The sequence below is a fragment of the Thermomyces dupontii genome (genome assembly GCF_041956625.1).
Source record: "Thermomyces dupontii strain NRRL 2155 unplaced genomic scaffold VTN31scaffold_1, whole genome shotgun sequence".
Classification (NCBI taxonomy): Eukaryota; Fungi; Ascomycota; class Eurotiomycetes; order Eurotiales; family Trichocomaceae; genus Thermomyces; species Thermomyces dupontii.
This window is the reverse complement of record NW_027192307.1, coordinates 1,951,375-1,976,831: the sequence shown is the minus strand read 5'-3', so window position 1 is coordinate 1,976,831 and position 25,457 is coordinate 1,951,375. Positions and strand designations below refer to the sequence as shown.

At 49.9% G+C, this 25,457-nt stretch overlaps 9 protein-coding genes across 9 annotated transcripts; 4 read left to right on the top strand and 5 right to left on the bottom strand.

Moving 5' to 3' along the window:
- Window positions 1-613: 613 nt before the first annotated feature.
- On the top strand, window positions 614-2,716 carry VTN31DRAFT_727 (uncharacterized protein; the record flags this gene model as incomplete). Its single annotated transcript, XM_069407972.1, has 2 exons — window positions 614-1,003; window positions 1,055-2,716. 2 exons carry the CDS (start codon window positions 614-616, stop codon window positions 2,714-2,716), a joined length of 2,052 nt encoding a protein of 683 aa, XP_069263583.1.
- A 2,281-nt stretch (window positions 2,717-4,997) lies between these two features.
- On the top strand, window positions 4,998-5,532 carry VTN31DRAFT_726 (uncharacterized protein; the record flags this gene model as incomplete). Its single annotated transcript, XM_069407961.1, has 3 exons — window positions 4,998-5,044; window positions 5,119-5,370; window positions 5,448-5,532. 3 exons carry the CDS (start codon window positions 4,998-5,000, stop codon window positions 5,530-5,532), a joined length of 384 nt encoding a protein of 127 aa, XP_069263582.1.
- A 4,051-nt stretch (window positions 5,533-9,583) lies between these two features.
- On the top strand, window positions 9,584-10,812 carry VTN31DRAFT_725 (uncharacterized protein; the record flags this gene model as incomplete). Its single annotated transcript, XM_069407950.1, has 3 exons — window positions 9,584-10,233; window positions 10,307-10,641; window positions 10,700-10,812. The coding sequence occupies 3 exons, from the start codon at window positions 9,584-9,586 to the stop codon at window positions 10,810-10,812; spliced, it is 1,098 nt and encodes a 365-aa protein (XP_069263581.1).
- Window positions 10,813-11,360: 548 nt separating this feature from the next.
- VTN31DRAFT_724 (uncharacterized protein) lies at window positions 11,361-13,300 on the bottom strand (the record flags this gene model as incomplete). Its single annotated transcript, XM_069407939.1, has 5 exons — window positions 11,361-11,962; window positions 12,040-12,660; window positions 12,717-12,733; window positions 12,787-13,066; window positions 13,132-13,300. 5 exons carry the CDS (start codon window positions 13,298-13,300, stop codon window positions 11,361-11,363), a joined length of 1,689 nt encoding a protein of 562 aa, XP_069263580.1.
- A 1,689-nt stretch (window positions 13,301-14,989) lies between these two features.
- VTN31DRAFT_723 (uncharacterized protein) lies at window positions 14,990-16,010 on the top strand (the record flags this gene model as incomplete). The annotated part of the gene is made up of 2 exons (XM_069407928.1): window positions 14,990-15,247; window positions 15,312-16,010. The coding sequence occupies 2 exons, from the start codon at window positions 14,990-14,992 to the stop codon at window positions 16,008-16,010; spliced, it is 957 nt and encodes a 318-aa protein (XP_069263579.1).
- Window positions 16,011-16,318: 308 nt separating this feature from the next.
- On the bottom strand, window positions 16,319-16,804 carry VTN31DRAFT_722 (uncharacterized protein; the record flags this gene model as incomplete). Its single annotated transcript, XM_069407917.1, has 1 exon — window positions 16,319-16,804. The coding sequence occupies one exon, from the start codon at window positions 16,802-16,804 to the stop codon at window positions 16,319-16,321; it is 486 nt and encodes a 161-aa protein (XP_069263578.1).
- Window positions 16,805-18,660: 1,856 nt separating this feature from the next.
- Window positions 18,661-19,272, bottom strand: VTN31DRAFT_721 (uncharacterized protein; the record flags this gene model as incomplete). The annotated part of the gene is made up of 1 exon (XM_069407906.1): window positions 18,661-19,272. One exon carries the CDS (start codon window positions 19,270-19,272, stop codon window positions 18,661-18,663), a length of 612 nt encoding a protein of 203 aa, XP_069263577.1.
- Window positions 19,273-20,092: 820 nt separating this feature from the next.
- VTN31DRAFT_720 (uncharacterized protein) lies at window positions 20,093-20,704 on the bottom strand (the record flags this gene model as incomplete). The annotated part of the gene is made up of 4 exons (XM_069407895.1): window positions 20,093-20,146; window positions 20,210-20,301; window positions 20,367-20,511; window positions 20,633-20,704. 4 exons carry the CDS (start codon window positions 20,702-20,704, stop codon window positions 20,093-20,095), a joined length of 363 nt encoding a protein of 120 aa, XP_069263576.1.
- A 1,783-nt stretch (window positions 20,705-22,487) lies between these two features.
- Window positions 22,488-23,431, bottom strand: VTN31DRAFT_719 (uncharacterized protein; the record flags this gene model as incomplete). The annotated part of the gene is made up of 2 exons (XM_069407883.1): window positions 22,488-23,318; window positions 23,375-23,431. The coding sequence occupies 2 exons, from the start codon at window positions 23,429-23,431 to the stop codon at window positions 22,488-22,490; spliced, it is 888 nt and encodes a 295-aa protein (XP_069263575.1).
- Window positions 23,432-25,457: the final 2,026 nt, after the last annotated feature.

Sequence of the window (25,457 nt, the reverse complement as noted above, 5' to 3'; positions counted from 1 at the left end):
ATCTCTCCAGACAAAGATTACGACATCTTCCGAAGCATTGTATGCATGAATACGTTGCAAATACTCTGAACAGAATCCTGTACTCAGACTGAGCACGACTTTATACTAGATAAGCTAAATATAATACATGACTGGGATTCCAAAACGATGGCGTGACGGCAGCAGAAGATGGTGAAAATGGTGGCGAGAGATCACGCCAGCGGCACGTGATTTCCACTTCGGGATTAGCGCTCGATCACGACATGAATTGCGATACTCGACCTTGCGATTCATTTCGACCAGATCCCCAGAGAGAAGAGCGACCCTTGCAGGATTTAATGCCTCTTCTTCTCCTGTCGCCGCAGGGAGTGGTTGTCTTTGCTTGCATCGCGCGGTTCTGCTGGTCACCCGCTATTTTGTACACCTCTCGTTTTCGAATGTCCTGAATTCCGCCCTGGCGACGAGCTAAAGTTTTGTTCGATTCGGCCTTGTCGAAGCTATTTGACTGTGTTCGAATATTCCGATCCCACCAGTTCATTGTCCGCGCATTTGGTGATTCTTTCACTCTCGTTCTGAATGCCATTGAGAGCCAGACATACAATGGGCTTTTGATGCTGCGATCGGGCAGTCGGCTATGACGTCGAATGATTCTCTCGCAGATGATCAACGCGCAAACGAGCACTTCGGTTCTGAAGGGCCGAAGAATTCAAGCGACTCCAACGACATGATGGCGCCCTCTCCGGGGCCACGGTCTTCCTTCAACAGCGCCGCGGAACCTCGAGATGTGCTGAACGAATCTTCGGATACAAGTAACATTGCCGCCGAGACGAAACTCTCCAACGAGAACGTCTCTCAATTTCTGGTCAAGCATATCCCAAGCCAATATGCACCAATGGGTGGGCAAGAAAACAACTCGAATCCACCGAACCCGACGAATCCGAACTCAAAGTATTGCTATCGTCATCGTCCCGATCTGAAATGCAGACGGCAAGCGGATGAGCCGTCAATGGAACAGCTACAGAAGGTATGTTCCTTCACTTCCGTGTGACCGAAATCTGTGCTCATCGGTTTTCAGGAGCTTCAGGCTTTGCCAGAGAGCGATCAAAAAGGCATCTCTCACGTGTGGTCGCTATTTTCCGCCGCGCCCGCCAAGCAACGCAAGTTGATGCTCCAGGGAATATTGGCGCAATGCTGTTTCCCGCAGCTATCTTTCATTTCTGCGAGTGTGCGCGAACTCATTCGAATAGATTTTCTCAGCGCGTTGCCTCCGGAGATTTCCTTCAAGATCTTGTCCTATCTCGACACTGCCTCCCTTTGCCGCGCCGCTCAAGTGTCACGGCGGTGGCGAAGCCTAGCTGACGACGACGTTGTTTGGCACCGAATGTGTGAGCAACATATCCATCGCAAATGCAAGAAATGTGGTTGGGGCCTGCCGCTGCTAGAGCGGAAGCGGCTTCGAGCTTCCAAGGAAGAAATCGAAAAACGCGCTCAGAATTTCGATGCTTCTGTTCAAGCAGGTGGCGGGGGTCCGACCGCCGGTGACGGCGAGGCGTCAGCTAATGGAACGAAACGGAAACAAATCGACCAGTCGGACGACGGAAAAGGCCCAGTTGTCAAACGACAATGCGTGTCTCAATGCCAGCAGGATGATAAAGAGTTGTATAAGACCAAATATCGGCCGTGGAAAGACGTATACAGGGACCGGTTCATGGTTGGAACAAATTGGAAATACGGACGCTGCTCGGTGAAGATGTTCAAAGGTCACACCAATGGCGTCATGTGTTTACAATTCGAAGACAACATTTTGGCGACGGGATCGTATGACACAACCATCAAGATTTGGGACACCGAAACAGGAGAAGAATTGCGCACCCTGCGTGGACACACCTCTGGCGTTCGATGCCTACAGTTCGATGACACGAAACTCATCAGTGGCAGTATGGACCGCACTCTCAAAGTGTGGAACTGGCGGACTGGTGAGTGCATATCGACATATACGGGTCACCAGGGAGGAGTTATCGGCCTGCATTTCGACGCAAGCATTCTTGTGTCGGGGTCGACGGATGCCACTGTGAAGGTGTGGAACTTTGAGGATAAATCAACTTTCCTGCTGCGCGGACATACCGACTGGGTGAATGCGGTGCGTGTCGACACCCTGTCACGGACCGTTTTTTCGGCCTCGGATGACTGCACGGTGAAGCTCTGGGATCTCGATTCGAAGAACTGCATTCGGACGTTTGAGGGTCACGTGGGTCAAGTTCAACAAGTCGTTCCATTGCCTCGAGAATTCGAGATTGAGGAGGAGCACGATCTTGAATGTGACGCGAACAGCACCACCTCCGATTCGCCAGCTGGGACGCCAGTTCGGTCTGGATCGTTCTCGTCAACCGGATCTTTGTACGGGCCAGGGTTTGAAGGGGACCGACCGCTACCACCTAAGTTCATCCTGACCAGTGCCTTGGATTCCACTATTCGGCTGTGGGAGACGTCCACCGGCCGGTGCCTGCGGACATTCTTCGGCCATCTGGAAGGTGTATGGGCCCTGTCTGCAGACACGCTGCGAGTGATTTCGGGTGCAGAGGATCGAATGGTGAAGATTTGGGATCCCCGAACAGGCGAGTGCGAGCGAACCTTCACTGGCCATTCCGGGCCGGTGACCTGTGTCGGACTGGGCGATAGCCGATTTGCGACTGGCAGCGAGGACTGCGAGGTGAGAATGTACAGTTTCAAGAGTTGATTTGTTTTTCTGTCAAAATACCCTTTTGTTTTTTGCGGGTTGATTCAGCAGCTGGGCATATATGAGGTTCATGGGCATGGTATAGGATGGGCATATGGTGTTGGGTTGCTTTGTACAGTGGCGTTGATGTATTCTGTTGTTGACTATGAATATGTACGAATTGGATAATGCTGAGACGAGTCTGTGAAACATTCGAAGGTTCGCTGGTGTTCCTTATTTAGGATGAAGCGGAAGCGCTGATATAGCGTTCGAATGGCATGAGGCATCCTATGGACAGTACAGTACATAGCAATGGCAGAATATAAAAGAAAACCGCGTCGATGCAGGGTAGTGATACAATAAAAAGAAAGAAACAAAGGGATCGCAATCGTAGGAGAACTCCCAAGATGGTTGACTCGAGTTTGTAGCTTGCTGGAGATGTTCAACCCGACCCTAAGGAGAGAGATTCTCAGCAACGATATATGTCAAGCACCCCCAGGAAATGCAAACACATACCCGCAATTAGAGGGCCAGATGAAACGAGCAGAGAAAAAAAAAGCATCGCGCAGGAAGAGCGAAGTTTACTCCGCATCGGGATGGGCCAGTTTCCATTTCTCAAGGGCAGCGTCCAGCTCGCTCGTGTCGTCGGGGATCACGCTGAAACGCTTCGCGTGGGTGGCCTTCCATTGCTCCAACTGCGCATCCAGCTCTGACGTATCATCGGGAATCTTGTTGAAAGCAGCGGGCTCTGCCTTCGCGTCGCGACGGGCGTGAGCCTCGCGCCATCTCTCGAGTTGCGCATCCAGTTCAGAGGTGTCGTCTGGGAGGGCGACGAACGGGCGGGCGAAAACCGAGCCCGCAAGGGCAAAGAGAGCAAGAGGAACCGAACGGAAGAGATGCATTTTTCTTTTGTTATTAGTCTTTCCCTCCTCCTTCTTGTCTACAACTCTGCGTTTCGAAGATCAAAACGAGCGACGATGAGAAATGACAATTGAGACAGTCGACAGTCGACATTCAGGGGTCATGATGAAATGATCGGCTGTGGTGTGAACCAATCATCGTGCGATACTTGCTTGGTCACGTGATGCGCAACTGATGCCGGATTTGGCGCTTTCTTGGTAGTTTCGGTACATAGTACTCCGTAGGCGTGGGTTATGGCCAGGAGTGCGAGATGATCTTGTCAATTGAGTTTTTGCGCTACATCTCGGATCCATGAGCTCGATAAGAGCGACCGGTTGCTGAAATCTCTGCTTGATTGCAGCCGCGACTCTGGAGTCCTTTGTTTCTCTTATTAGGTACCTACGGTAGACAGACCTGCCGTTACAAATGTCGACGCCGCAAAGCAATTCCGCCAGGAATTACATGCGGCCACTGCACTGACCATGCGAGTTCAACTTCACAGCCAACTCTGAATCTTGCATTCCTTTGGACCAGGGCCATAATTCTACGGCCTTGTACTTCGTAGCAATGAACTCGCATGAAGTGTGAGTTAATGCTTGAGAACACATGGCAGCAACCAGGAGATAGCAATGATCCTTCTCGGCTCGAACCAGGTTCCTATTCAGCCTTGTAGTCTAGCAGCAATCCAGACCTTGATCGAGCCCTTGCTGGGCTGGCTGGAAAATGCTACTGGGATCGCCATCCCTGCATATGGTGAAAATGTCGACCAAGGTCATTTGCGGACGTCGTCTTCCGCCGTCATCTGATGTAAGTCAACGAGATGTGATACATCCAGACTCGATAAACAGAACTCTCATCAAATTGGCCGCGTACTTTCAATCTCGATATGGACTCAACATAACCCTAAGACATTCTCCCCAAATCACCGCCACCATTCGCGACTTCCATGGAATTAAACATGATAGTTTGCCATCTCAAGTAGTCAGCAGTGCCTCATCTTGCCACTCTTGCCATTCCCTCATCCCCTGAACAGTGCTTGTAACAACTAACATTCATACCCGTGGATCTAGAATTGTTCAAAGGTTTCATCTCGACTCCCAACTCTGCCATATGCGGCGAAAAGTGTCAATTGCAAGACCCTCGTCGCCTCTTCCAGCGAAATCTTCAAATCCAAGGCATTTCCATTGAACGGGTTTGATTTCCGAAAGTCATGACCTTGCCACGATAGCATCACAAAGCGTCACTGCTTGCGTATCTCAATGGATGTCGGCTATTTAAGGAATGTCTAACATCCCGCCGATCGGTTTTTGCCAACTGTTCAACGTTATCACTGAGAAAGAAGCAAGTTCTGATTTCGACTCCCATTTCCCTTTGAATAAGCGAGAACCCAAATCAAACCAAGATGCCTCGAGGCGATCCAGGTCCTAACCAAGAACGGGGTTACAAAGCGTACAACCACCCTCGCCCCTCCTTCACTAAAGCAAATCTTGAAAAGCTCCCAAGATTGCTGACGGAAAGCCTAGAACCCTCCACAACCCCCGGGTGAGCAAGACGGCCAAAGAAAATGCCGCGCGGGTGCTGCAGGAAACCTACGGCGAGCAGGATCCCTACGAAACCCCTTCCCGCCGAGGGAGCGCGGCCAGCGAGGAGAGTGAAGACGTCGGCGGTGGTAATGGTGGTGGTGGTCAATCGTTCGGCAAATACGGCTCCGAGCCTGTCCCCAGCAGTCGCGGCGGAGAACGCAGCCGGACTAATGTGGTTCGAGGGCTGAAAGCGTACGTTTCTTTTTGAGCAGCGGGGGGCCCCTAGAGTAGGCCTTTAATCGAGTCGACAAATACTGATCTTGGAACAGGGCTACGCACAACATGAACAATACCGAGCCGGGCCGGCAGCAGGCGGCAAGGAAGTTGGAGGAGCTGGGCGAGAGCTCCGATTAGAAATAGTACTGGAACGGTATGCCCCTTTGCTTTCAGGAGTATATAGAATTGAAGTATAGATCAAGATTGTATATACGTGGTACCGGGAATCTAGAAGCAGGCATTTGTCAATGTCTCAATGAGGTTTCACTTGTAAAGTGCATGCAAGGATATTGTAGGACTGCGATCACCTAACTACCTACTCTACCTACCTCTAGGTGGTACTACAGTACCTGAGCTGCAAACGGGACACTGGGGGGAGGCAAGCTGACAGCTAGAGGATTCCGATTTTCCGGGGTAGGTAACGCCATCACATCCTTGTCGCCCTCGTCATTTTCCACCGCATGAGGCACACTTGAGAAACGGGCTCAGCACAGTCGGGAACAATCCAGGGGACCAGGGAGCCAAAGTCCAAAGCTCATAGTTTCGGATATGTACCGACTAGGATCGTGCGCAAGTCCTGCATGACTGAGTAGTACCGAGGTTACACGTCCTGTGTCTCGGTGTGGTCTCCTCCAAGGATGTTCTTTCATGGATGCAATGGCTCAGCATCTCAATCGACAGAATCCAGATGATAGATTGATCGCATTGAACCCTATTGCAACATTGATCTCCCTAAATAATCACTCGCAAGGAGCGCCATAATAATTATTGCAGTTCTAGAATCATATCCATGATCCCGCATCGAAAGCCCAAGGATGCAATATCAATGCTAGTTCAACATTCAGCGACAGCACGGATACGATGGTACATAATGTATAGTACAGCAAGCCCAAATCTTGAGCTCGAATGTCAATGGTTAACAGTATACACGGAACATTAGTTATTGCCTCGCTCCGTTAACTTGTGTAGGCCAGTTTCTTGTGACTGGTAATCAAGAATAGTGAACGTACGTAACCTTCAAATTTATGGCTGGTCTTGTTTTCAGATGTCCGCCGATATCGGTCCTTCCAAGTTCCATGGACATGCACTCCGTAAGCTCTGTGAAGCAATTTGTCCTGGGGATCACCGAGCCATCTTTCAGCTGGCTTCTGTCGACAAAACGAGAAATGATCACTACAATCAATAGTGGTAAGTACCTAGTCAATCGAGGTACAAGGCCCTGCATCAGGTTCCCTCTTTGATGGCGCTTCAGATACAGCTGAATATGATCGAGGCACTGATCATATCAGCATACATCAATGGATAGATGTCACCTGCATATCGATCCAGCATACGTTCCTCTGTCTTGAATCACTCTTCCTGGCATATCCGGTACAGAAACAGGTGCATCTTGGATCGAACTGCCAATCAATGAGTATGATACCTTGGTGAAGACAGCTTTCCATGATTACCGATCCCATCCTTTCCGTATGCACGAAGAATTGGATCCATAATTCTGTGATTTTTGTGTCCTTGAGGAGCATGAGGATCTGATAAGCATCACTCAACATACCTAACCCAGTACAGTAACGGGATTCGTTACTTATCCCGTCCCGCTCCATGCACAAAGTACATACTAATTTCTGCATGTCCTCAGCTTCAACCCGCATGAGAGCTGAGAGCTTGAGCTGAACAGAGAACAGTGGTCCTGTCACAATGCTCTCATATGTACTCGCAGTTGTTCAACCAGTCCTGCTGGGATGAGCAGGCCTTGGTCTGAATCATAGAGTTTGACACTCAGCTGGTGTGCAGGATCACGATACTACTATCAATTCGGCCAAGAATTTCCGAGAACAACGGTAACTAACTACCAGATTGCAATTTGAAGTGGGTCAAACCTAATCTTGATTACTAATAAGAGCTCTCACATATCAATGGTGTAAGCGGGACCTTGTGCTCTTGGTATTTGAGAATTCTAAATTTTTTTGGAAAAAAATTTGCGAAATTTTGAATTTTGCAAGGACGGAGAAACTGCTTTCTCCGTGAAACTCCTCCGGAACTGGAATTGTCAAGTTTTTTCACCATCCCTTCCGAGTTCCGACCCATAAGAACCATAATATTAGGCTGATTGAATTGGGGGGCCTACGAATGGTTTCTTCGGATTTGTCATGTTAAACTGTTGAGTGTTGATCAAATCAGTTAATTCGTTGTTATATAAACAAAACCTTGAGGTTGTTTGTCCAGGTGCGACGTCATTCAATACGAAGAAAGCCGGCAGTCCGCTGAGTCTGTTTAGCTTACCCTAGGCCTTCGGGAGACTCAAGACATGTGGGACAGTGGGATACTTTAGCCCCGAGAAGACGAGGCTGGTTTCTGCTAAGATCCTGCATTCCTCCGAGTCTACAAGTCTGTCCTGCGGCTTGACAGTCTGCATTTTATCATTTTCCATCGCAATGGGGATGAAAGAACCCATGGCGATTAGGATGTAACAGTAACCTCATCATATTCACGTCCATATATGAGGTACCTAATTCTTTATGGATGACTGCTTGGGGCCGCGCCGTTGCGGGCGGGACCGACCGACCCAGAATAAAAAAAAAAGCCACTGATAACATGCAACGCGCCAAGTCGCGGCGTCTCCGATCCATACGATATCCCTTCAGATTTTTCTAGAAAATCTTTCACCACTCGGTATCCTGCATGCAGCATGCAGTATGCAGTATGCACTCTCATGCAGTCTGCAGGACAGAAATAGTTCTGCCTCATCGTCGTCGAAGTCACAATCCCTGGTACTCGTCAAGACTGCACTGTGCGGTACACTATTACTCGTCGTTTTGTACGAGTGTAGGTGAGGTAGATACCCGTAGGAATTATGTACTGCAAACGTTCACTGCATGGAATTCCCAGGTTAAAAAGGTTAATTTGATCTCCGTACCTCGTACTGCTCGTCGGCTCATAGGCACGACGTCTTCCAATCCTGGCCTTTTCCCGGTTGTTGGATCGATCCAACGGGACCCTTAATTTCCCACATCGAGTCACTACCGGACTCTTCTTCTTCCTCACCGTTGGAGAGCGATTCGACATTGTCTTCCTGACGGTGGCATCTTCACCATTGAGCATAGCCCCTTGTACATAATGAATCTTGAGCTTCTTCTCGGTCCCACTAACGCACACACGTGGGAATGCCACAACAGTATGTATGTACTTACTCAGGGTGCTAAAAGGCCTGAAACGCCCACGGAAAAGTCCGAGATAACGGCCGGAAAGAACGTCATACAGTATGTAAGTATTCGGAACAAAAAGTTTGATGAAGACCCCAAGCCCGCTAGAATGGCTAGAGCCAAAGCAGGGATCTCAAGCAATTCAATGAAGCGCATAAAGCCATCCATGAACAACCAATAACATCCTGCATTGAGGCCATGCTCCCTGGCCAGAGTTCCTTGAGGATCGTTCTTTCAGCGCCGAAAGTCACCGAGCCTCCACTCCCATTCCGCACTTTTCGCCCCCTGTCGGATAACTTAGAGTATCGCCAGTCTGAGTTGTCTGTTTGTACTTAGTGGACCAATGCCGACTGCCGGGGTGGTGTCATATCCGGCAGAGATGGTGGTGTCCTTGCGAAGAATCTTGATCCGGCTTACCCACCATCGGTACCCTCCCCCTCCCCTTTCTGGCATATCGTCGTAGTCCGGATGTCTTTGCCCACTGCCACGACAGGCATATTGTTGATGAACCTTGATTGTCCGTCTGGCCGATTCCCATCTCTGACCGCTCTTTCAGCCAAAAGACAAAAAAAAGAAGTACCCCTGGAGCCATCATTGTCCACAGGTGATAACCATTTGCTAGTTTCCGTTAGATGATGGATTCACTGCCGGGACCATGCTGAAAGAAAGAAGAAAAAAGTCCAAGACGTGGGTGAAGCCATTCACAGCTTGCAACAAAGACGAGACATGATTTGCTGCACAGGACCGAGTCATTGGCAGATATCATTCACTGTGATGGAGGAGAGCGATGAGCAAGTTTTGCTACTAAATTATTGACGGGGCCTCCCGAAGGTTTATATGTCAGTCGCTTCCAAACCTGTTGTTCTTATATATATTTTATCGCGGCAAACTCGCGAGTTTCTTTTGGGCGCCCCCCTCTTCCCTAACGAAGCTCAGAGCACTCGACAGACCATTCAGATCCTGAGGACCCTCGCTCCATCACCGCCAAAATGTCCGAAACCGCGACCCTGACCAAAGAAGAAAAGCCAATTAGCTACGACATCAACATTCCTTACGTCACGGTCTCTGGAGAGTCGGTGGCACACACTAGGTATCCCCAATACTTGCCAACCTGGGACAAGATCTGGTTCGACCCGTTGCCTCCCTTCGAGTACCATGACCCCGCCCTGCGCGTCAAGGACAAATCAAAGCCTAATTTATTGGGCCCGGGAACAAAAGTGAACCACATCCAGCCCTACATCGGTAGCGTCGTCGAAGGCGTCCAATTGAGCCAGCTGTCCGATGCGGCCAAGGATGAACTTGCCCTTCTTGTTTCCGAGCGCAAGGTCGTCGCCTTCCCGGACCAAGACTTGATCGACGCCGGTCCCGAGGCCCAGTCTAGTTTCATGCGCTATTTCGGCAAGCCGAACTACCAGCCGATTTCCGGAACCGTCAGGGGTTACCCCGGATTCCACATTATCCACCGGGACGGCAACATTGATGAAATCTCCCGATTCTTGGAGCAACGCACCACCACAACGCTGTGGCATCAGGATGTCAGCTACGAGATCCAGCCCCCCAGCTATGTTATGCTTGGACTTCTGGAGGGACCTGATGTCGGTGGCGATACTGTCTTTGCTGCCACAGATGTTGCCTACAAGTAAGTCCAATGTTTCCATGATACTCGTTCCCTCCTCCCCCACGAGTGTCGATCGAGACTGACCAACGTCCAGGCGCCTCTCCCCTACCTTCCAGGAGTTTATTGACAAGCTCAAAGCCGTCCACTCGTCGGCGAAGATGATCAACCATGCTCGTCTCACCGGTGGGCTGGTGCGCAAGGATCCTGTCGACACCGTGCATCCCTTGGTTCGTGTGCATCCAGTCACTGGAGAGAAGTGCCTGTTCATCAACGGCGAGTTCATCACCAAGATCCAGGGACTGAAGGAACCAGAGTTCCGCAACCTCCTTGATTTCTTGCTCCAGCACATCATTACTGGGCATGACTTCCAAGCTCGTGTTCGTTGGCAGCCGCGGACCGTTGTCATGTTCGACAATCGTTCCACCATCCGTAAGTATCCTTGATTCCTTACAAACACAATCCTGGCCATGCTAACATGGGATACCAGACACCGCTGTCGTGGACTACTTTGACGAGGAACGCGGCGCAAAGCCTCGACACATCTTCCGTCTTTGTGCTTTGGGCGAGAAGCCGATTCCGGTGTCCAACGACAAAAACTAATTCTTAAAACCTGGTCATGGCGGGCTTCTGGTTTCACGGCGTTTCGAGATTCTAGACTGGATTCGTTCTCGGATAGACTGCGATAGAGACTGGTTTGTCTTTTTTTTTTTTTTTTGGCTTTTTTTCTCTTTTTGTTTTCTCTTTTTGTTTACTCTTTGTTTTCTCTTTTGTTTTTTCTCATGGGATTAATTGTCGTGCATGACTACCTAGTGATTAATGACTAAGATTGCCGGCACGCTCGTAACCTCATCACTGGTAGAAGTTCGTAGCATCACCTGATAGCATGTACATGAGACTGCTTGGTGTTATCAGTAATTTCCAACATTTGAAGTATGAATGGTGTATTTCCTCCCGTTCGTATGGCTATGTACGAGATGATAAAGTAACTGGTATTACTGGATTGGGATCAACTGTTTATTAGAAGCACATTATGTACTTTCATTTCATACAAGCATGGTATCAACGTTCAGTGGGAGTGACTCGAGTTCAGAAGGGAGAGATGTTCGTTGGAAAATACACTACATACGTCCCAAAATCATTCAAGGTTGTCATGACGAATTCTCAGGCGCTGGCTCCCCTTCTTTCACGCCATTCCCCTTAGGTTCTTCCCTGCTGATCAGCCCCAGCTCCACATGGATCTGATGCATACGCTCCTTCTCCGCCGATGCCACACCAGCAGAGCCGAAGATCACATCCATTTCCTCCAGCGTGAGCTGCTTCGTCTCCGGAACGAAGAACCAGATGAACGCGGCTCCGAGGAGCGTGAACAGGCCGAAGAAGATGAATGTCCCATAGCTCATTCCGGAGATCATGTCCGGCGTGACTTGGCCGACGATGAAGTTGTTCATCCAGTTGGAGCTGGCACCCAATGCGATGCCGTAAGGGCGAGCGGACAACGGCCACACCTCGGCAACAATGATCCATGCGCAAGGTCCCCACGACCAGCCAAAGTTAGCGGCAAACAGCCAAACGAAGACGATAGCCGCCCAGCCGGCATCGCGGTGCGTGGGCCACTGATACCGGTTCTTCGCAAAGATAACCGCGATGATGATGTGGCAGGCGCCCATCGCGATGGCTCCCGTGACCAGGACAATTTTACGACCAATCTTGTCGACGTAGAGAATCATGGGGATGGTGGTGACGAGCATGACTGTGATCATTGGTCAGAACATTCCTGGCATTTTGAAGGTTTTTTTTTTCTTTGGTTTCATGCAAGGAGAAACATACCGATTCCAACCACACCCGTAGCCAACAGCGACGTGGTGTTACTGTCCATGCCGAGCTCCGAAAAGATTGTCGGCGCATAGTAAAGCACTGCGTTGATGCCGGTCCATTGCTGGAAAAACATGGTGACGGTTGCCACAATGACTCGACGGAACATGGGCATGCTCCGGAAGAGGGAGCCAATGGCCACGAATTGAAGCTTGAGCGTGTTCCACCAGGTCTGCTCGGAAAGGTGGGGGAAATTGGCCTGCACAGACCTCTTCTCGAACATCGACTGCGCCTTGATCTCGAGGAATTCCAGTTCGACCGCTTCATCGTCGAGAGAAGCGCCTTTGCCACGCAGTTTGGCAATGACACGCCGCGCCTCCTCCTCACGGCCGTGGTGGACAAGCCAACGCGGCGAATACGGCATGAAAAGCATACCAAAGAACAGGACGAGCGCGGGAGCCAGCTGCAGACACAGCGGGACAAGCCAGGCGGCCTCGCTCTGGGTGTCTCCAGTACCACCAATGTAGTTGGTGCCGTAGTCGATCCAGAAGGAAATCATGATTCCGAATTCGATGGAGAATTGCTGGATACCAACCAACATGCCTCGAATTTCCGGCGGTGAGCATTCGGCATTATCTAGCAGCTCATGTCAGTTACATCAGTCCGGTACCGTGCTCCAATAGCGCACATACACATGGGCACAATCATCCTTGCACCAGTTAGCTTGAATTTTCCACTGATCGAAGGAAAGCAATAACTTACGATAAAGAACCCACACCCATACCGGTGATAAACCGGCCAGCAAGGATCGATTTGTATCCAGACGGGGAAATGGCAGTGCATTGAATGACGACACCGAGCATAAAGATGGCCGTGTTGACAAGAATCGCATATTTACGACTCAACACCTCGGCCAGGAAACCGGAGTAGAGAGTTCCCAACCACGCCCCGAGTTCGAGAATCGCGGTGAGCCAGCCCTTTTTCGTTGGGTCTACGACATATTCGCCCATATGCCTTCCAAATGAATTCATTGTTAAGATCCCTGGTCCTGGTTAGGGCACATGCACGTTTTTGTTTCCATTCTGCCGTGCGGCAGGAAGGCTTTACCTGAAAAGACACCCTGATTGTAACCGTACAATAGACCTCCCAGGCAAGCAAACGTCGCGATACCGACAACATGCAAGTTCTGGAAGAAAGCCCGGGGGCCCGTCACACCAGCGACGGCCATCCGCCGCTTCAACGCGGCATCTTCGCCCGCAGCAGCGACTGGCGCCATGATGGGATGGGACTACTCTACCTGTGCGAGAGAACAGTGCTAAGGGAGCTTCTCAAGACTAGAGATGTCTAAGCAGCTGTGCCCACACGGGGAGTCTTTTATAGCTGCACTAAGGTGACAATAGGTGGTACACTTTATGTATCCGATACAACATGCATATCCAGCTTCATAGCCGCCAATTCTCAACCGCCCCAGAACGAATCTAGCTCGACTTGTGGACCGAAACATCGTGGAAAAATATCGACTGATTGCCGCATTTTCCACCCCTGCTCGCAATATCGCATTGCTCACTTGGCGGATATGGAGTTACGACGGGGGCTCCATACGGAGAAGATTCAGGCTAAAATATCCCCAAGCCCGGCTAAAACCATCGAATGCGGAGGAGCGACGCTGGATTGGTTGTTTGGTGGTGGACGTTCAAGGGTAAATTTACCCTAAAATGCTTGCTTCTTCGGCAGCTCGGCTTATGGGGTCAGTCCAACCAATAGGGCTTTCGATTGGCTGTTGGATTGGACCCTTGTACTTTTTAGGTTTGCACTACTCCGTATTCAAGCCCGTAGAATGACGCAAGTTGATTGGCTACTCTATGGGCATCAATTTAATGCGAAATGTGAAAATTTGGAAGCGTTGAAGGGTCTGAAGGAGAAGCCGAAGCCTGAAGAAGGCTAGGAGCACCATTGGCAACTCACGAGAATGAAATCGGGAATCTCCTGAATCGGATAGTTACTCTATGCTCATGCTGGTCATGCAAGGAAATTGAATTACATGTATTAGCCCAAAAGAGTTAGGAAAATGTGTGATGGGAAGAACCATCTCATCGTCTTCGCTCCCGATCGTTTTCCAGAACATTTTCTAGAACACATTTCTAGAACAAACTCACAGCGAGACATTCAGGTCGGGAATGACAAAGTATGGATTCCGGAGGGAGCACCCCGGCGGCTGTGGTCTTTCGCCGAGGCTCTACTCCGTGGAGGCAATAGAATTCAGTGTTGCGGTGATCCCACACGCTTATCAGACAACGCCGCGTTTTTGAACAAGGTTATTCATGATTCACGCCAGACCACAATTGTCCATGTTAAGTTTGATTATGATCGGCTAGAAGCTGCCATTGTCAATCATGCAGTTGTGTGAATACTTCAATCCGAGTCGACAATCATCATAGGTTTAATCCGGTACTATGTATCAGTACTCCGTACAGCACTTTCCTGCGGTCACTGGGATATCATATCGGGTAAATGGAAGGGAAAAGATTTGACGCTTGCCGTTCATGTGGATTACTTGCAAGATCATACCCATGTTGTTTCTGGCCGTTCGGTCTATTCAGTTCTTGACTGGAAGTAGCATTAATAGGTGCTACAACCCCGTATTGTAGGTAGTTTGTATTGAAGAGACAGTTTTTGACACCGTCGACATGTCGTCCAAGGTGGACCGAAGCACATACAACGTTACGTCATCGCTCATACCGTTCGAAGAGTACACACGATGGTTCATGGGGACTGATGGAGATGGAGCTCTGTATTATTAATCGGTCCGAAAAGGTCGGCAGTAGGTACGGATTACGGAGTACTCCCAATAAGTTAGAAGTACCGTCTGAGCCTCGACGGTGAATTGGATCGACTAAGACTAGCTGTGTCCCCTCCTCTGATCGTTTTTCTTCCGCAGCGTGCATATCGATACTGTCTCTCGAAAATGTCCAAAGTCGGCATTTTCCCAGCTTCTGGCGGCCTGGGATCCAGCGTCATCCGGCATCTCACGCCACAGATTCCTGCTGCAAACCTCGTGCTGATCGCTCGATACCCGGATAAGCTTGCTGAGCAGAGTCGGTTGGGAGCGACGGTTCGGCGAGCGGATTACGATGACCCAGAAACGCTGGTCCAAGTCTTCGAAGGTATCGGCGCATTGTTTCTGATTTCGTATGCGAGTTGCGAGGATGAGCATCGCGTCACTGTACGTGCATATCTTTCTCACAGAAGGCTTGTTTATGGGGATGCTTACAAGGATCATATCAAAGGTGCACAAACGAGCAATTGACGCGGCATTGCGCAATGGCGTGAAACACATTTTCTACTCGTCTCTCGCATTCGCTGGAAACCTGACAAAGAAGACATCCGCGCTGGTCATGCGCGCACATCTCGCAACCGAGGCCTATCTGGAGGAGATAGCGAGCTCCAGAAGGGACTTCACCTACACGATTATCCGGGAGGGATTGTACAGTGAGAGCTATCCGATCTACACCGCGTTCTTCGACCCGCGCAGCAGCGACTCGATTGATGAAATCCTGATCCCTCACGATGGCTCGGCACCCGGAATCGCATGGGCAAAGCGCGACGAACTCGGCGAAGCGACCGCGAACTTGATCGCCCAATACGCCCGCAATCCGCTGGGCTTCCCGTATCAGAACCGGACATTGCTTCTGACGGGGCCGAAGATCTACACTCTGCAGGAGACTGTACAGATTTTGGGTTGGTACTATGGTCGTGAAGGTCTGCGGATCAGAAGGGTTTCCGTGGAAGAGTATGCGACACAGCATTCGCGGATTCGGGAACGCTTGACATATCACGGCAAGGACATCTCGAGAGACTGGGCCACCGCCTGGAAGGCAATCGAAGAGGGGGAAACTGCCGTGCTAACACCGACGTTGGGCGAGTTGTTGGGTCGACAACCAGAGGATTTCGAAACCACGATCAGAAAGGCGGCGGCTAACCAGTAGGCTAATAATGATAATCATGATAACTCACGTGGAAAGAATGATACAAAATGTCAGTTAAACGTAATGTAACATGCATATCAAAAAATGGTACATGAAAAGGAGCCATCGAAGCGAAGGCCAACACTGGAACTAATATACATCAAAGTTCACCATCAACGTCGACCAGACTCTCCTTCACTGTTGTCAAAGTAGAATGACGATCCGTCTGAAACCGACGGGCGAGGAATTTTGCGTGGTCTGCGCGACGGCGAGCTTGCTTCGCAATTCGACTCTCCGCCTATCTCAACGCCTCGAGCCGGGAAGGGGTTTTAAGCGAAAGTGCCCAGGATCACGGTGCAAAGCATGAGGGCGACCAGGCCCAGGCCGGGCGTCGTCACGACGGTTCGGCCAGCCACATCCTCATCACCGGAGGAACCCGAATCATCATCGTCGTCGTCGTCAGAATCAGCATCCAAGGTGCTCTCTGCGGAATCCTCGGAGTCGGTCTTGGAGGCGGTCGGCTTGGACGTGGCAGTGGCATTGGTGCCGTTGTTGCAGAAGACTTGGCCGTGAGGGATGCCGTTGTCGACCAAGCAGTCGACCAGGCTTCCAATGGTTTGGCCCTGAGCTAGACAGTAGACGCTGCAGTCGTCGTTGTATCGCTCGACGGAGGCATCCCCGCAGCACTCGTCGAAGGCGTCGGAAACGTCATTGCGGGTGAGGTGGGCAGCGCAGGCCGCATCCTTGACTGGGATTGTCCAGTCAGAGGTGGTGCAAGTGCCGGTCGGGTTGGCAGCGGTGGTCGTGACAGACATGTTGAACAGATTGAATTGTTCGTGACTGAAAAAAAAAAAAACAAACAGTGGCGACCTGAGTTTTTATGTGCGACCGGTCAACGGGCAAACGGGAGTTGAGGAGATTCGGCGATGGATGAGAGCGAGAAGAACCGTGCAAGAAGATTTATGTCTTGGGAACTCAGGAGAGACAGCTCAAACTGTGCAGCTCAGCTTGGCTGAAAAGGCTGAGCTGCTCTTTGGGTTCCGAGCAAGTGTTGGACCTCAAAGACCTGGCCAATGGCTGTCGTTCTCAGAGCTTCAGCTGACGGTACTGAAAGTTTCTGGTGGAGACGATTCCCCACACTATGCCCAAGCGACCCATTAGTGGGCCTCCATGACCTGTGCTAAACTTAGAAATCAAATGCTGACTGGCTGAACGCGCGGGATCCTTCAATTTGCGGTAAGAAATTTGAATTTCATACAATGCCCGTACCAGGAACCGTACATACATACTACAGTATGTATTACAGAGAACGAGTCCTGTGACTCGTCTACGAGTGCTCTACGGAGTACGGAGTATTGTACTCGTGTACAATCATAGTCAATGGAAATGCAGCAGTCGCGCGCGAGCCGCAGTTGTGTGATTACTGTGATATGCTGTTCTTGACGCATCAGCGTACAAATACGTGGCACGTCAGATGCCCGTGCTGACGGCTGACGCCCACTTCCACTTGACAAGGAGATAGCGGGCCGCCGTCTGCACTGTTGCGATCTGATACGAACCAACCGACGCACAACCTAACCAAGAACAACTAGCGTGCACGTGACCTCAAGGCACGGACCAATTGGAATCGAGGATAATGAGCTCCATGCTCGTTCGCGTGGTTTGCCTTTCGGTATCTGAAGTACGGAGCACATACCTTATGTACCCGTATTCCCTCTGTACTCGTACTCCGTGCAGACTACGAGTACAGAGTGATGTTTTGTCGGATGCAGTCATTAAGATAAAGCAGCCGGCTCTGACAAGAAAATGTTGTTGGATCGCTCTCATACAACACCAGTGAATTAGGTTGGACTCAGTGCAGACGGTTGCCAGATCGTCATTTCAATCCAGGGAGTACTCCGTATTCCGAGTAGTTATCGTACGCGTACGACTTCCTACCGAGGACAAAGGACTGCTGATCAACACGCATGCCCCAGCTACTCCTCAACCAAGGTGGTAGGTAGTATGTACGAGTAAGTACTCCCAACTCTCCTTGGAGTTGCAGTAGCCGAATCAAAGCGCGCGGACTCGGGAGTTCAAGCCCGTCAAGGAATCCTTACCAAGCAAACCCATTCCCATAGGAGTATTCTCGGTCAGATTGTCCTGCGACTCCTAGGTTAGGTCAACCGATTTGCCCTCAGACTGGCTTGGCTACTGTCCTCCTTACTACATACGAGTACGAATTCTCTAACGAGCCCAACTTCTGGAAAGACCTGCTGAGATTCTTGGTGATCCTTTCAAGTGAGATTCCACTCTTGTGCCTGGCGATGATGTCATCAAATTTCTAGATATATGTATAGCCATAGGGCTCCGCAGGGTCCAGTATGTCATGTCACCGTGATCCACCGACTTGCCTTGACCGGCTGTGACGAAGCATGTTTGTTTCAACTTGAAGCATTGAGATTGTTTTTCGTTCTGATCGGGGTAAGGAACATCATCATCATCATCTGGCTCACATGCGCCATGTCCAGTCCTCTTCATTGCTAGCAATGCTGTGAGTCTAGAGCATGAATGGCAAAGGTACTACTCCTTATTCAGTTTCCATCATAGAAGGCAGTTCTGAAAGAGATAATTCACAGCGCAAAAGGCCATATCTATCTAATCAGTTTAAGTACCTAATAAGTGCTATTTATCAACCCTCAATGGGCAAGGAATTGAGCCATGTATTCAATGCCAAAACGTCCTCCGAAAGGATATCCGTTGCATTGAATCCAGCAATGGCAGCAGCCGCTCGGGCGTCCAGGGCACGAATCACATCGCGAGGTGCCTTATCGATGTACGGCTCAATTCTGTCAAACTCCACACCATATAGATCGCGGAATTGATCTTCCAGAATGACATACTCCCAGGAATCTGGCGGAGTATTCCTCAGCATCATGCTGTCGCGCAGCACGCTCGTATTCTTGTAGCCGAACAATTCTTCATCCTCTTCAAGATGATGGCTGTCGAGAACAAACCGCACTTGCTTGCTGTTTTTCGCTGCTTGTTTTTCTGGGCGTGGTTTCGATATCGTCTTGCAGTCGCGGAGACGCATGACATTTCTGCGGCCATTGTTGTTATTAAGATCTGCACGGAACAGAACGCATTTGAGTAGATTGAGACGTCTGTCAATCGCCACTTGGCTATCTTTGAGATGATCCAATTTGGTCTCGAGATTGTCGACTCGACGTTGACACGCGATGATCATGGCGATCATGAGTTCTATCAGATGTCTTTCATCGAGGGATCGTGCTTCAGTGTCCATGCTGCTGTTCATCCAAGTTGGTTAGATTGGGCAGATCGTTTCTGATTCTGCAGGTACGCTTGCAAGTCAACGGGAGCGGAATGGTGTCAAATGAACAGAAAAGTGAAATCTTGAAGACGTGGGAAATCAGTACTGAGGCCATGGTTCATCACAGCTTTGGTTATGACTCTGACTTCTTCATTAATCTATTCACAATGACAGACCTTCCGATCCTCATTGTTTGACTCAAAGATATGACAAAAGGGTCTTTGTATCCCAGTTATTGTCAACAACGAAGCATTAACAGGATGGGCCGTTCAAGGAGATGAAAGCATGATCATTCATCGCCACCGGTAGATGTATGCTTTGTGCTAAGTTCTGTTTCAAGGGACTACCGTATGTCACAAATACTTTCAATTGGCTCAACGGAAGCGAACTGATGTGCACTAGACTGTAGTTATTGTAAGCTGAACATTTACATTCCGAGATGTGAGAAGAGAATCAGATATAACAATAGATTTGTTCCATCCAAGTGGTGAACCTGGTAGCAGTCGAAAAAAGACAACTCTGAGTCCCTCTAACCTATTTGTACCGTCACACACAAAGAGGAAACAGAGTGTTATTGAATTACGAGGCATGCAATGCCATGAATCCACTACACAATCATACAACCCTGAGAGTGATGAATTATGAACCGCACACAATCCAGTCGTTCCGCGTGATACTGCCACTTGCTCATGTCGATTGAATTGAAGTATGTTCCCATAATTAAATCCGTTCATCAATAATTACAGGAGTATCCATGCGGAATCTTTGTACAGTTGTTTGTTACAATCATAGCTCACAGGTTAATCGGGATGACAGTGCAGCCCAGGTTCACGTTCACAAGACCGTACTGTCAGACGGAGCTCCGGTTAGCCCTCCTGTCATGCTGATCGGTTCAAGGTCTTGAGCTCACCTGTTGAACATCCTCACAGCAGGCTGTCACAGCACCCTGGCAGGTGTTTCCATTCAAAGAGTTTACCACGGAAGTACTAGTGATGGGAGTGCCTAAATACACATCAGTGACCAGATCTTGTGCCGAAGATTTCACATGACTGGGGGGCGGAACGTACAAGTCAGGCCGACTTGACCTTTCGACTCGGCTTCACTCTTGTCGATGCCGGCCGCTTGAAGGTTGTTCAAGACGTTCGAATCTGAAGTATCCGAGACCGTTTCGCAGCAGTGGACAGACGAATGCGGGGAGCACTGATTTTCGACCTGGGTCATGTCAGTTACCTTGGTTCCCTCAGGAGGTTCTGGCCAGTAAGGGGGACTGGTGATGGTTTCAAGGATTCAAGCAAAAAAATCCTATCACTGTTGCTGGTAGGGATGAACTGACCTCTTGCCCAGGCACCGGGATGGCAGTAACTGCACAAAGGGCAGTGATGATGCAAAGCAGCTCAGCACGCATGGTTGTGGTTGATAAGCACTCAGACACTATTATAGAGAACGAATCTGATCACTTGGAACTTGGACTGTAATACAAGCAGGCAATCAAGATATCAAGATACTCTAGGGAAAATAATAAACAGGTGTGCCTGGCTTCTTAAGAATGATGGCTGGTGCTTCGAAGATACTTCGTTATATGCACAAATGCCTTTCCTGATGATCAATTGATGATTTCAGTCAATAACCTGATATCTTGCCTGCATGATCGGCAAGGACTAACTCGACCCCAAGTGATGGCGACGGAGTGCGGAGGACAATAATCAACGGGAAACAAAAGAACCATTGACAAGCGCCCGTGTGCTTAACCCAACTTTAATGCGAACCTTGAATGTAAGGAGACAGCGGTGAGGAAAGGTACGAAAAAGAAAAAGAAAAGGGCAAAATGACTGAGATTCGGCAAAGTTTGCCCTAACCTACGAAGTACGGAGTACATACCTAGATACCAAGGTTAATTATGGATCAATTTCGAGATAGGTCAGGTTACGCACGAGTCCTCCGTACTGCGTCCTGCCGGCATGCCCAAATTCAGGGACAGCAGGAACAGGAAAGAACTGCCATCCAGTAGAAAAGTGAAATCTATTGTCCATAGTACGGGGTATCTTACGAGTACATACGAGTACTCGTACGGACTACGGAGTACATATTCTAGGTGCTCCGACTGCAGCTCCGTACTCATATAACCTATGATGTTTCAAAGGTCAAGTCCGAGAGCTTCAAAAAGCAACTGCACGGGTGCAAGCAGACTTGATTCCGCAAACTGGAACCTCCCAACAAGTCAACAAAGCATCTGATCCGGGGGCACCTTGCTTAAGGCTTCCTGTCCAGCCATCGGAGTGAATCGGTCCGTTCGACCGTTTTCACCGTGCTTCAAACCTAGGTAGGCAGTTAGGCTCTGGGGGTAGGCTACCTAAGGTCTAGGGGAGCTCACTTGGTCAGTGCTCTCAACCGCTCATGGTGATGGCCGGTCTCGATCGAAACCATCCAATCAATTGATCCAAATAGGTTAACCTATCTCTTCACCGCTTGATCAATCCGAATTGAAGTTATTTTGGACATTCGGAGTACAACTTGAGATTCTGTTCCTTCCTCAAGTTTAGGCTCGCCAGATTTCGAAACGTACGTGTACGGAGTATGCACATTGTATTGTTGTACAGAATACGTGAGCCCGAGGACAGCCCGACAGTCAGAGTAACTACTCTCGTAATTTGACAAGTTCATCATCTGCAAGCTGCAGAGAACAAGTAGGTCCAATACTTGCTGCAAGGGGGCGCCTCGATGTAGGGCAGAACCATGTGCCTCACACCGTTCTAGATCTTTCAGCGTCGCAAATGTTCTGCATCACAGCACAAACGGCAGTTAATGCTCGAACGAATGAAGTCAACACTTCGATCAAGAAACGATTGATTAATGGTCCTAGGAGTAACTGGTACAGAGTATTCGTCACTACATCATGTGGAGGAAATTTCGGGATAGGGTCGGCTCAAGGGAGAGGACGATTCAAGAACTCCAGAGTACTCCGTACTTTGTACAATTCGACAGTACAACAAAAGTCAGATGCCAACAGTGCGGATGGATAGCATGATAATGTCATTAATCGAATTACGAGCTCCAGCCCAATAAGTTATACAGCCAACATTGACTTAACATCCTACAATACACACAGAAAGTGTATACAAGCAAATCACGACCATAGGTCCCGCATTAAGAATAATACATCAACAGGGTAGCTAGCGAAATGAAAACATTCACAGCTGGAACGCGATCGCGGCCAGGGCGCCAATGGCGGCAGTGACGAACGACATGGACGTACCCGCCGCAGAGTTCGAGTAGCCACCCTCCGGCGGCACTTGCGACGGAGAAGGACCAGTGGGCGCCGGCAGAGGCGCCTTGGTGAAGCCGGTGGAGGGCGCAACACCAGCACCAGTAGGAGCAGCCGAGTCAGAGGGAGCGTCGGTGCAAGGGCAGTAGGTAACAGTGCTCGTGATCCACTCAGTCGTCACGGAAGGCTCGAGAGCAGCAGAGCTGGAGTGATCGGCAGGGGCGGAGGAATCAGTAGGAATGTTCTCCGAGGGCGCGGTGGACTCAGAGCTGGGCGGAGTGACGGGGTTAGGATTGGGCTCTCCGTTGCCATCGTCGCCGCCGTCACTGCCGTCGTCACCACCCTCGTCGCCACCATCGTGGCCATCGTCACCGCCCTCATCGCCGCCATCGTGGCCGTCATCACCACCGTCATCGTCGTCATCCTCGCCAGGAAGAGGGCCCTGCTTGCACCTCTGCTCGCCGAGGACATTGAGGCAGGCATTCAGCGGGACTTCGACGAGACCGCCAGTATGCTTATACTTCTGGATGCAATCCTGATCGCCGAGGATGTTAAGGCAAACGTTGACGGGCACAAAGAGCAGCGGCTCGCCATTTTCGTCGGTCTTCGCGGACTGCAGGCAGTCTTGCTCGCCAAGGCCATTGATGCAAAGGTTGATGGGAACCTCAACGAGGCCAGAGCCAGCCGAGGTCTTTTGACGACATTCCTGATCGCCGAGGATATTGAGGCACAGGTTGGCTGGGACGCTGATCAGGCCCTGGAACAAATGATTTAGCGACAATTGCAAGCAAATGACTGCTGGCATATACGTACACTCGCAGAGGCCGAGGCCGCGAAGGTGATGGCAGACAGGACAGCCGCGCTCTTCATTGTGAATCAAGTATATAACGTTTTGTAGAAAAGAGTGGAAGTGTAAAAAGTGTAAAAAACGAGTGACTGCAAATATCAACAGCGAACGTCAATGGCAAAAGGAGCGACAGAACTGGAGTTCGTGTTGTGTGAACAGAAAAGACGGACGTTGAGCTGGGAGACCAAGGGCATTTTGTACTTGGGATCGGCATCAAAGCGCCCCGGTTCAGCGCTGCTCCGTTCATATTGAAAGGAAGTAAAGCTTGAAGTCTATTTTCCCGGAACGAGTAGCGCAGGGGCACTCGGGAACTCGAGCGGCCTGTTCAAAATTGGACAGGTAGGGGCTGACTTTTTAGGGCATCCTGCGTTGAACAGACGAATTAAGACTGGGCTGATAATCCAAATTCAAGAGGCCTGATTCGCTGCGTACTTGGCTGACAAGTTATTGCCATTTTACTTTTAATTTGATTCGATCCCCCTGAGCTCCAATTCCTCCACAGACGGGAGACCAAGGATGGTCGCCGGATGGGGCAAAAGGCTGAACTATCGACTCGCCAAGCTGCCCCGAGTCCCTGACATCATGACGTGTGTTGACTGCTGGCTGCTGACCTTGCCCCTTTTTGTCCTAACAATCTTAACCTAACCACACCAAGTTGATGCTCGGAACACATGGCCTAACCAACTGTATGGAGTTTGGCATGGTCTAGGCCTAGTCTACGAGCGTGTGCCTGCGTGATTCAAACTTTTCAGCCGGCAGCAGCAAGCAATCCTTGCTGATCACTGGGGATATGGGGAGGTTCGGCCGAAGATCCAATTCGTCAAGACCTTTTCTTAATACGAGCATGAGGTTTACGGATTGTCTGGAGAATCCTACTAGAAACCTACTTACAGTAATCTTGAGTTTGACCTGGACACATTGCAGAATTTCGTTCCTCATCGACAAAAAGAGCACAGGCTGAGTTGGCCTGGCCTGACCGCTCAGTGTTTACAGTAAACAGTACGAGTACGGAGTACTCCGTACAGTACCCGATTTTGAGTGAGCCTGGTCAAGGCCGCATGGCCCATGCAGGCCAAGCCAGCCGTCCCTACCAAAGAAGCTCATGATCGTCGCTTCGGCTAACTGTGGTTCGATGCTTAATGTAGGCTTGTGGAGAAAACCGCTCCACCTCCCCGGAATACGGATAGGGTGCACCGTGCATCTGGACTGACGGACAAAGAACAGCTCCAATTCGTATTCCAAAGTGTACTCGTCAAGTCAACGGTCAACTGCTCCGAAAGCTTCGAGTGGAAACTTGATCCATCTTCTCAGGAGGTTGGCCACAAACCTAACCTTACGCATTCATCGCAGGGAGTTCCCATCAGCCGCCTTGAGAACCAGGAATTGAGCCCTAGGATTCATCCATGCATCCTTATCTGGACGCCCTTCGGAAGGGGTACATCCAGAAAGGGTAGGTAGGTTGGCTACGTACTCCGTAGTTTTCAGCCGAGCTCCGGACATGGTGCGGGAATAACTACTCGTAAGAAGTAGTTAACGAACTCGACTAGGATTTCTGTTGATCTAGCGTGGACTCCTCCGTACGGAGTACTCCGTCAGTTCATTGTTTTCAAACTCGTTATTAACCAGCCTAGGGTGAGTGACAGGCACCAACATCCCACTGCAGTGTTCCGAAGGAGTTGCATGTATATTATTATTGGGGTTAGTTAACTCTTGACGATGACAATATAAGTTACTGGACTCTTACATACTCGCACACAGTGGTAAATTGCTTGTCAGAGACTCAGGCGGAGTACGAGGAGTTACTCGTAAAATACGAGTATCGACTAGTTAAGGCGGAGCTGTGTTATGGAGTGTGGCGTAAGGAATATCGAGCCCAGAGCCCCTGAGTTTATCACGAGCCATGCGCTTTTCGATCCTTGAAAAGAAGGTTCTTAAATTGTGAGCTAGGTAACTTAGGTATCGAAGGAGTTTGAGTTATATGTGGTTCCTGGCTACTCTCTTTCCTTCATACGAGTTACATAACAGGTCAACTGCTCTATGTGTAACTAC